Below are 11,310 nucleotides of genomic sequence, written 5' to 3' on the forward strand. Positions count from 1 at the left end.
GAAAAGATCTGCAAGTGGCTGTATGTGGTATGGATCAAGGACAGGAGAGGTGTTCGAACAGAGGTGCTTAAAGGAAGGCGCACAGGTTGGCCTCACGAAAAACAATGTTTCATGAGCTCTTTTTAATCACAGTAATAGGCAGGGATTTGTCAGTCAGAGTGAGCTTGATAAGGTGAAATAATCATTTTCATAGCATCCCTTTCATATACTGTAGATTAAGACTAATCCTTCTATGTTGAGTATTAGAACGCAGTTTCCATAACCTGATAATGACTTGATATTTGAGTGCATTCACAACAAGCCACCTGCAGACAACTTACAAGATGCATTTGAGGGTTCGTTTTTCTGATCAAAATAGTTATTTCTAACTGGAAAAATATATTCCTAGGTCTTTTGTGAGTAAAATCCTTTTTCCAAAATTGATTTAGGTACATTTTTGTGAAGAGGTATGAGCGCTGTGATATGGGTAATTTAATAGTAAAATCATTTAAGGGATCAAAACATTTCTATATTGCTTCCCCAGTATCTGCATGAACCATCAGGCCAAGTGTTTTTGGTTGACCTGCTGGACAGAAAGAGAAGGAGGAATAGGAACACTGCATTCAAATTCAGGTCTTAGTTATTCCATTGTACTGGATCTAATACATATTAGCATTTTACATACATTCATAAGTGTAATCATTGTTTATGACATACTGTGAAAAACTCTCTTGGCTGCTGGCTCTGTCACTTTCAGACATGTGCAGAGCAGACTGAAAGGGGAAAGGTAGCTCTTGACTTGAACCACAGGTGTTCTCTGTAAAGAGAGAGTAATCCTAAAGGCACAGACACACCCCTTGACTTTCAATTGGCACCCTTGACTTGTATGTATTCTCTCCTGATTGGTCTCTGTGGTGCTTAGTCAATGGGAACTCTGTTGCCGGCCCCATCATAACGTTTTTTACAGTCTGGCAGTCTGACTAAAGTGCCAGAGGTAGGAGGAGAGACATCCTCCTTTGTATTTATGGGAACAAATATATCCTAACAGTTTGGATCCTATTCTTGGACAGTTAGAAGACACAATGCATCAATGCAACAAAAAAAAAATACTAATGACTGTCCATGAGTAACCTCAACCTTGTGGGTCTGTGGGTGTTTGGGGAAATAAAATGCCAACTAAATTCTACCAGTGACGAGTCTCTCATGTTAAAAAATAAAGAATAATTGAGTTAATAAAGCCGCATACAAACATGGTCTCTATTTTGCCTTCTTGAGTAAGGCATCTCCAAAATGCAGGTGTTCAAGCCTAGCTCAGATCTTTCTGTGGTGGTGGGGCAGCCAGCGGAAAATATGAAGGGTAGATGTTGGTAATGTTCTCTAGTTGCGCCGTGATTAGCTCAGTGTTCTGTCACTCATGGGGAAGTCTAAGGGTAGACCTCGAAAATTCAAATATAATAAAATCTAATTTTATTGGTCACATACACATGGTTAGCAGATGTTATTGTGAGTGTAGCGAAATGCTTGTGCTTTGACAATGCAGCAATATCAACAAGTAATCTAACAATTCCACAACAACTACCTAATACACATAAACCTAAGTAAAGGGATGGCTGGGCACTTTAACCACTTTGTGAAGTGCCACCTTCCTGTTCAAGTGAGCACAGCACAACAAGGAGAGTGAAAAAAATGTATTGTATGCTGCTGGTATAAATTATGTAATATGCCAGGGAGATATGTACACTGTTGCTAAGAATACTAAGTGTATGTTGTGTAGTAAGATGTTAGTAGCCCATGTGCCTCACCCTAATAATTTGGTCTATGTACCCCTCTTAATTTTGCCTACTGTTCTGACTTGGTGGTACACATGTAGCCTATAACCTGTTTTAGAGAAATGTAATCATCAAATTTTGTAAGAGCTTTCATTGTTTGCTTATATGGCCCCTTTATTTATCCGACGGTTCTGACTTGGTGCACAGGGAGAACACTGTAAGAACGGCTCATGTTCTGAATTCGCTCGCTGTACATTTTAGAAGTGCTAAACAAATAGTTAAATTGACTACGTCCCTCCTAGTTCGCTCATTAATGTCATTAATTACGAATGGCCTCTTATTCACTTGTCGTCCCTTTATACCATAGTTTGTACATCTCATTTGTCATTAGAAATCAGCCATATCATTTATGTTTTTTAAAAGGCAGTAAATGAGGCTGAATGAACTGTGTCCCTGCCAGACAAGGATCTGCCGATAACCAGTTGTAGCAGTGGTAAGATGTTAGGACTGCCGTTGGGACAGCTTTGTGTAGGCCCTAACAGTTTGTGGGGACAGTTTGTCACCGATATAGTGCAATTAATGTATTGTTTAGTGTTGTGTTGTGTAGTGGCTTTGCTGGCATGCATCCCACATTTATTTTATTTTTTTGCCCCACTAAGATTTACATGCTAAAATCGCCACTGCACATTTGCTATTTAATGCAACAGTTTTTGTGACAAAATGCGATGGAATAAAAAAACGTACGTGAAAAAGTAGGCGTACATTTTGTGTGCACTACGTCATCAGGCACTGATTTGTATCCACAACCAGTCATTTTGGTGGAAACACACCACAGGTGGAAAAATGTTATATTTTCTTTAAGTGGAGTCTAGAATATTCGCATGAAAATCTGTTGCCAATAGGATGGAAACATAGCTACAGATAGTGCATGCTTCCAGTAATTGGCCTATAGCATTTTAAAGTTGCCTATCTCTTTAAAACGGAAACAAAACATTCATCTCTAATGCAGCCAATCAGAATCATAAAAGGGAGATGGGGAGATTATAAAAAATAGTAATTAAAATATTTGTCACTGTGTTATATAGGCCTGGAATAGGCTATTCTGTCCAAAGTGGGATTAAAAAAACAAGTGACAGGATGCAATTTATGCTTTACCTGACACTCTTAGGTGTACTTAGCACCACCATGGGGATGAATGAAACCACGAGGCGCCAAGCCAACGTAACAGAAGAGGGAGAAGTACAGCAATGCTCAAACTGCGAGTTCAGAGAACAGAGCAGACTAATGAGACTCCACAACATCAGATCCCAAATTCTCAGCATTCTGAGGCTGGAGCAGGCTCCAAACATCAGCCGAGAAATGATCAGGCAGCTCTTACCGAAAGCGCCTCCCTTGACACAACTTATAGACCAGTATGAGCATCGTGTGGAGGATGAGGAGCGTGCCACCACTGAAACGATCATAACCATGGCAAAACGTAAGTAATTAAGTATTTTCTCATACAAAAGTGGGTAGTTTATGCCTGCCATGCGCCATGGAACCAGACAAGTCTGTGCGTAAAGTCACCGGTGTGGGGTTCGTAATTGGGTTCCAAATTGACAAAACTGGGACTTATTCTAACTCTTCTCTTTTTAGCTGGACCAATGTCACAACAAGACGGAATACCATCTTGTTGTTTCTTCAATCTCAGTCCGAAGATTCGACCTAACAACATTTTACATGCACAACTTTGGGTGCACCTGCGACCAGCTGACACCGTCACAACGGTCTTCTTGCAAATCTCCCGCATAAAAGCAACCACTGAGGGAAACTCACGCATACGGATCCTCTCCCTGAAGATCGACGTGGCTTCTGGTGCAAGCTCTTGGCAAAGTGTAGACATAAATCAATTACTCAAAACCTGGCTTCGTCAGCCAGAAACTCATTATGGTCTCGAGATCAAAGCTTATGATTCGAAAGGGCAGGACTTGGCTGTCACGGTAGCTGAGCTGGGAGAAGAGGGACTGGTAAGTACAGGCCTACAGTGTAGGCTGACTACCATCTGGAATGTAATTATATCATCATGATTTGGAATGTGATTTTGCCTTTAGGCATCATAATAGGTTGGTTACAAGGTTTAATCAAATATATTATTATTGATAACCATGTATACACATAATCCATCCACAGTGGAGATTTCATTCCATCAGAGTTATGCCACCAGATGTTTGCAGTGCTGTTTTGTTTTGGATTTCATTCTTATTGTCATTACATTCACAGCAACCCTTCATGGAGGTGAAGATATTGGAGAGCCTAAAACGTTCCCGGAGGGCCTCAGGCCTGGACTGTGATGAAGAGTCCTCAGAGTCGCGGTGCTGCCGCTACCCCCTCACCGTTGACTTTGAGGCCTTTGGGTGGGACTGGATCATTGCCCCCAAACGCTACAAGGCCAACTACTGTTCTGGAGAGTGTGAGTACATGCACCTCCAGAAGTACCCCCACACTCACCTGGTGAACAAGGCTAACCCCCGGGGCACCACAGGGCCCTGTTGTACTCCAACTAAGATGTCCCCCATCAACATGCTCTACTTCAACCGCATGGAGCAGATCATTTATGGAAAGATACCATCTATGGTGGTGGACCACTGTGGCTGCTCCTGAGAGGGAGGATGAGAGGACTGGACAACACACGCATGCACACACACACACACACACACACACACACACACACACACACACACACACACACACACACACACACAGTGTTGTGTAATGAGTTAAAAAGTTATCCCAAAGTGAACCCTCTTACAAGAATCCATAATATTTTTGCATAAAAGGCTACAAGAGACATGTGGAGTTTGAAAAACATGAACCCTTTGCTCTGAGTGCGGACATGAACTGCCCGTACTCTACCCCCTGAGGTTCGTTCCGCAATGTGGCTGGAACTGCTATAAACATTTAAGGACACATAACACAATTGTCATTGGAGTGCAAAACCTGCACTGAAACAGATGTCCCCGATATTGTGGATCACAGGATTTTGGAACAGCTTGGTGGTCCTCAGAACACAGTGTCACATACAGAACTATTCTGTTAGCCTACATTAATTGAAACCAAAAATGACATGTTCCTTATGTAGCTAAATGTTTTAGGCCTATAGTCATATTATATTGTGATCAGTTTAGCCTACAGCTCATTATAGGAATATTATGTTTTGCATTAGAGCTTCCCTAGTACTATATCAACTCAAATATATTTTTATTTGTCACATGCGCTGAATATTACTCTACTGTAGCTAGGAGCTAGGAAAACAAGCATTTCGCTACACCCGCAATAACATCTGCTATATATGTGTATGTGACCAATATTTGTATTTTATTTACTACTGGTGTAAACTTTAATGTGAAATGCTTGCTTACAAGCCCTTCCCAATGATGCATGAGTTTCCAAATAATAATACAAAATAACAGAGTAACACAAGAAATAAAATAAAATACACAAGAATGGAGCTATTTACAGAGAGTACCAGATTAATGTGCAGTGGTACAAAGTATTTCAGGTAGTTATGTAAACTCAGCAAAAACAGAAATGTCCTCTCACTGTCAACTGCGTTAATTTTCAGCAAACTTAACATGTGTAAATATTTGTATGAACATAACAAGATTCAATAACTGAGACATAAACTGAACAAGTTCCACAGACATGTGACTAACAGAAATGGAAAAAATGTGTCCCTGAACAAAAGGGGGGTCAAAATCAAAAGTAACAGTCAGTATCTGGTGTGGCAACCAGCTGCATTAAGTACTGCAGTGCATCTCCTCCTCATGGACTGCACCAGACTTGCCAGTTCTTGCTGTGAGATGTTACCCCACTCTTCCACCAAGGCACCTGCAAGTTCCCGGACATTACTGGGGAGAATGGCCCAAGCCCTCACCCTCCGATCCAACAGGTCCCAGATGTGTTCAATGGGATTGAGATCTGGGCTCTTCGCTGGCCATGGCAGAACACTGACATTTCTGTCTTGCAGGAAATCACACACAGCAGTATGGCTGGTGGCATTGTCATGCTGGAGGGTCATGTCAGGATGAGCTTGCAGGAAGGGTACCATATGAGGGAGGAGGATGTCTTCCCTGTAACACATAGTGTTGAGATTGCCTGCAATGACAACAATCTCAGTCCGATGATGCTATGACACACCGCTCCAGACCATGACGGACCCTCCACCTCCAAATCGATCCCGCTCCAGAGTACAGGCATCGGTGTAGCGCTCATTCCTTCGACGATAAACGCAAATCCGACCATCACCCCTGGTGAGACAAAACCGCGACTCGTCTGTGGAGGGCACTTTTTGATAGTCCTGTCTGGCCCAGCGATGGTGGGTTTGTGCCCATAGGCTACATTGTTGGTGATGTCTGGTGAGGACCTGCCTTACAACTGGCCTACAAGCTCTCAGTCCATCCTCTCTCAGCCTATTGCGGACAGTCTGAGCATTGATGGAGGGATTATGCATTCCTGGTGTAACTCGGGCAGTTGTTGTTGCCATCCTGTACCTGTCCCGCAGATGTGATGTTCGGATGTACCGATCCTGTGCATGTGTTGTTACATGTGGTCTGCCACTGCGAGGACAATCAGCTGTCCGTCCTGTCTCCCTGTAGCGCTGTCTTAGTCGTCTCACAGTACGGACATTGCAATTTATTGCCCTGGCCACATCTACAGTCCTCATGCCTCCTTGCAGCATTCCTAAGGCACGTTCATATAGATGAGCAGGGTCCCTGGGCATCTTTCTTTTGGTATTTTTCAGAGTCAGTAGAAAGGCCTCTTTAGTGGCCTAAGTTTTCATAACTGTGACCTTAATTGCCTACAGTCTGTAAGCTGTTAGTGTCTTTTAACGACTATTTCACAGGTGCATGTTTATTAATTGTTTATGGTTCATTGAACAAGCATGGGAAACAGTGTTAAACCCTTTACAATGAAGATCTTTGGATTTTTACAAATTATCTTTGGAAGACAGGGTCCTGAAAAAGGGATGCTTCTTTTTTTGCTGAGTTTACATGAAGACAGGGTAAGTGACTAGGCATCAGGATAGATAATAATGTTTGTGTGTGTGTGTGTTATGTCTATGTGTGCATATGTAGTGAATGTGTATGGGTTTTGAGTGTCAGTGTATTGTGTGCAAGTGAGTGTGTACATGCTATGTATATTTTGTCAAGTGTGTGCGTAGGGTCAATGCAGATAGATTGGGTACCATTAATTGACTATTTAAATCAAATTTGATTTGCCACATGCAAGTGTAGACCTTACAGTGAAATGCTTACTTACAAGCCCTTAACCAACAATGGAGTTAAGAAAATAACCCAAAAAATAAGAAATAAAATAATTAAAGAACAGCAGTAAAATAACAATAGCGAGGCTATATACAGGGTGTACCGGTACAGAGTCAAAGGTAATTGAGGTAATATATACATCAAATCAAAATGTAAGACCCATCACATACACATGATTAGCAGATATTATTGCGGGTATAGCGAAATGCTTGTGCTTCTAGCTCCGACAGTCCGGTGATATCTAACAAGTAATATCTAATACATTACACAACATACACACAAATCTAAGTAGGAATGAATTAAGACTATATACATATGTAATAGCGATGTCAGAACGGACTAATATACAGTAGAATAGTATAGAATAGAGTATATACACATGAGATGAGTAATGCAAGATATGTAAACATTATTAAGTGACTAAGATACCGTAGAATAGTATAGAATACAGTATATACATATGAGATGAGTAATGCCAGATATGGAAACATTATTAAAGTGATTAGTGTTCCATTCCTTAAAGTGTCCAGTGATTTCTAGTCCATGCCTATATGCAGCAGCCTCTAATGTGCTAGTGATGGCTGTTTAACAGTCTGATGGCCTTGAGATAGAAGCTGTTTTTCAGTCTCTCGGTCCCAGCTTTGATGCACCTGTACTGACCTCGCCTTCTGGATGATAGCGGGGTGAACAGGCAGTGGCTTGGGTGGTTGATGTCCTTGATGATCTTTTTGGCCTTCCTGTGACAGCAGGTGCTGAAGGTGTCCTGGAGGGCGGGTAGTTTGCCCCGCGTTGGGCGTTGGGCAGAATGCACCATCTTCTGGAGAGCCTTGCAGTTGCGGGCGGGGCAGTTGACGTACCAGGCAGTGATGCACCTTGACAGGATGCTTTCAATTTTGCATCTATAAAGGTTTGTGAGGGTTTTAGGTGCCTAGCCAAATTTCTTTAGCCTCCTGAGGTTGAAGAGGCTCTGTTGCGCCTTCTTCACCACATTGTCTGTGTGGGAGGTCCATACTCAGTTTGATAGTGAAATGTATGCCAAGGAACTTGAAGCTTTCAACCTCCTCCACTGCGCTCCCGTCAATGTAGATAAGTGGGTGCACCCTCTGCTGTTTCCTGAAGTCCACAATCATCTCCATAGTCTTGATCACCTTGAGGGAGAAGTTGTTGTCCTGGCACCACATGACCAGGTCTCTGACCTTCTCCCTATATGCTGTCTCATCGTTATTGGTGATCAGGCCTACCACTGTTGGGTCATCGGCAAACTTAATGATGGTGTTGGAATTGTGCCTGACCATGCAGTCATGAGTGAACAGGGAGTACAGGAGGGGACTGAGCACACACCCCTGAGGGGCCCGTGTGTTGAGGACCAGCGTGGCGGATGTGTTGTTACCAACCCTTACCGCCTTGGGGCGCCCCGCCAGTTGCAGAGGTAGGTGTTTAGTCCCAGGGTCCTTAGCTTAGTGATGAGCTTTGAGGGCACTATGGTATTGAACGCTGAGCTGTAGTCAATGAATTGCATTCTCACATAGATGTTCCTTTTGTCCAGGTGTGAAAGGGCAGTGTGGAGTGCAATAGAGATTGCATCATCTGTTGATCTGTTGGGGCAGTATGCAAATTGGAGTGGGTCTAGGGTTTCTGGATAATGGTGTTGATGTGAGCCATGACCAGCCTTTCAAAGCACTTCATGGCTACAGGTATGAGTGCTACGGGTCGATAGTAATTTAGGCAGGTTACTTTAGTGTTCTTGAGCTTAGCATCTGCTTCATCTGACCACTTTTTTATTGACCGAGTCACTGGTGCTTCCTGCTTACATTTTTTGCTTGTAAGCTGGAATCAGGAGGATATAATTATGGTTTCCCTTTGTAATCCATTATCGTCTGCAAGCCCTGCCACATGACACGAACGTCGGAACCAGTGTAATATGATTCAACCTTCCTCCTTGTCCTTTTTCATGTTTGATGTCTTGTTGGAGCTCTTAGCATACTTTATTGTATGCGTCCATGTCTGTGTCCTGTTCCTTGTAGGCGGTAGCCTGCAATCCATGGTTTTTGGTTTGGATAGGCTATGTTAGTATAGTCACTGTGGCGATGATATCGTCTTTGCGCTTATTGCTTCATCAATATTCGGATTAAATTTGTTATTTTTATTAATTTAATTTGACTTCTCCTTGTTAAAATAAAAATATTTAAAGGGAATTAAAAGTGCATAAAGTAGCTACCCCATATACAGGGACGGATTAATGCAGGGTTTTACAGAGTAGCCCCTGGGCCCAAGTCTGTAAGGGGCCCGAGAGGCAAAAAAGAAGAAAAAACACACAGGAGCCCGCTCTCAATGTTCAAAATATACCAGAGAGCATAATTTACCCACAGAGGATCTAAAAAATAACTGTAGATTAAGTTTGATCAAAAGCACATACATGTAACTGCCAAAATAAAGGAAACACCAACATAAAGTATCTTTTAATTTGATTTTATTTCACCTTTATTTAACCAGGTAGGCCAGTTGAGAACAAGTTCTCATTTACAACTGCGACCTGGCCAAGACAAAGAAACATCTATATACATTGTGTGCAAATGAAGTAAGGAGGTAAGGCAATAAATAGGCCAATAGTGGCGAAGTAATTACAATTTAGCAATTTACACTGGAGTGATATATTTGCAGATGAGGATGTGCAAGTAAACAAAAACAAATATGGGGATGAGGTAGGTAGTTGGTTGGATAGGCTATTTACAGATGGGCTGTGTACAGCTGCAGCAATCGGTAAGCTGCTCTGACAGCTGATGCTTAAAGTTAGAGAGGGAGATATAAGTCTCCAGCTTCAGTGATTTTTGCAATTCGTTCTAGTCATTGGCAGCAGAGAAGTAGAAGGAAAGGCGGCGAAAGAAGGTGTTGGCTTTGGGGATGACCAGTGAAATATACCTGCTGGAGCGAGTGCTACAGGTGGGTGTTGCTATGGTGACCAGTGAGCTGAGATAAGGCGGAGATTTACCTAGCAAAGACTTATAGATGACCTGGAGCCAGTGGGATTGGCGACGAATATGTAGCGAGGACCAGCCAACAAGAGCGTACAGGTTGCACTGGTGGGTAGTATATGGGGCTTTGGTGACAAAATGGATGGCACTGTGATTGACTGCATCCAATTTGCTGAGTCGAGTGTTGGAGGCTATTTTGTAAATGACATCGCAGAAGTCAAGGATCGGTAGGATAGTCAGTTTTACGAGAGTATGTTTGGCAGCATGAGTGAAGAAGGATTTCTTGTGAAACAGGAAGCTGATTCTAGATTTAACTTTGGATTGAAGATGCTTAATGTGAGTCTGGAAGGAGAGTTTACAGTCTAGCCAGACACCTAGGTATTTACAGTTGTCCACATATTCTGAGTCAGAACCGTCCAGAGTAGTGATGCTAGTCAGGCGGGTGGGTGCGGGCAGCGATCGGTTGAAAAGCATGCATTTCGTTTTTACTAGCATTTAAGAGCAGTTGGAGGCCACGGAAGGAGCTTTGTATGGCGTCGAAGCTCATTTTGAGGTTTGTTAACACAGTGTCCAAAGAAGGGACAGATCTATACAGAATGGTGTTGTCTGCGTAGAGGTGGATCAAATAATCACCCGCAGCAAGAGCGACATCATTGATATATACAGAGAAGAGTCGACCCGAGAATTGAACCCTGTGGAACCCCCATAGAGACTTATCGATGTATCGATTTATCGATGGCGGTTATGATATTGTTTAGGACCTTGGTGCACCCGTGACCAGCTCGGAAACCAGATTGGATAGCAGAGAAGGTACGGTGGGATTCAAAATGGTAGGTGATCTGTTTGTTCACTTGGCTTTCGAAGACTACAGAAAGGTAGGACAGGATGGATATAGGTCTGTAACAGTTTGGGTCTAGAGTGTCTCCCCCTTTGAAGAGGGGGATTACTGCGGCCGCTTTCCAATCTTTAGGAATCTCAGATGATACGAATGAGAGGTTGAACAGACTAGTAATAGGAGTTGCACCCTATCTTCATAGGGTGTCTGGCCACCACGAGCTACCAGAACCGCTTCAATGCGCCTTGGCATATATTCTACAAGTGGACCTAAACCATGACAGGAAGATGCACCCCACACCAAAACAAATACTTTCTATCCCTCATTTACTTAAGTGTTTCCTTTATTTTGGCAGTTACATGTATTCCTACAGTTGCAATTCGGGAAGCATGCTAGCCTAATATAGAACTGCTTGTTGCATTGACATATAGAAGGGTTTTTGAACCTCTTAC

The 11,310-nt window shown here is 42.7% G+C and overlaps 1 protein-coding gene across 1 annotated transcript; it reads left to right on the plus strand.

Annotated features, from left to right (window-relative positions):
* Positions 1 to 2,793: 2,793 nt before the first annotated feature.
* On the plus strand, positions 2,794 to 7,202 carry LOC118370178 (growth/differentiation factor 8-like). Its single transcript, XM_035755041.2, has 3 exons — positions 2,794 to 3,225; positions 3,384 to 3,754; positions 4,008 to 7,202. Exons 1-3 carry the CDS (start codon positions 2,886 to 2,888, stop codon positions 4,386 to 4,388), a joined length of 1,092 nt encoding a protein of 363 aa, XP_035610934.1. The 5' UTR covers positions 2,794 to 2,885; the 3' UTR covers positions 4,389 to 7,202.
* The last annotated feature ends 4,108 nt before the right edge of the window (positions 7,203 to 11,310 follow it).

The sequence above is a fragment of the Oncorhynchus keta genome, chromosome 37, assembly GCF_023373465.1.
Source record: "Oncorhynchus keta strain PuntledgeMale-10-30-2019 chromosome 37, Oket_V2, whole genome shotgun sequence".
NCBI lineage: Eukaryota > Metazoa > Chordata > Actinopteri > Salmoniformes > Salmonidae > Oncorhynchus > Oncorhynchus keta.

What these genes read in the sequence shown, in the direction of transcription:
- LOC118370178 (XM_035755041.2), top strand. Translation starts at nt 2,886, where the DNA reads ATGCAATTTATGCTTTACCTGACACTCTTAGGTGTACTTAGCACCACC. An exon ending in GATCATAACCATGGCAAAAC is followed by an intron (nt 3,226 to 3,383) that starts GTAAGTAATTAA and finishes TTCTCTTTTTAG; the next exon opens with CTGGACCAATGTCACAACAA. An exon ending in AGCTGGGAGAAGAGGGACTG is followed by an intron (nt 3,755 to 4,007) that starts GTAAGTACAGGC and finishes TTACATTCACAG; the next exon opens with CAACCCTTCATGGAGGTGAA.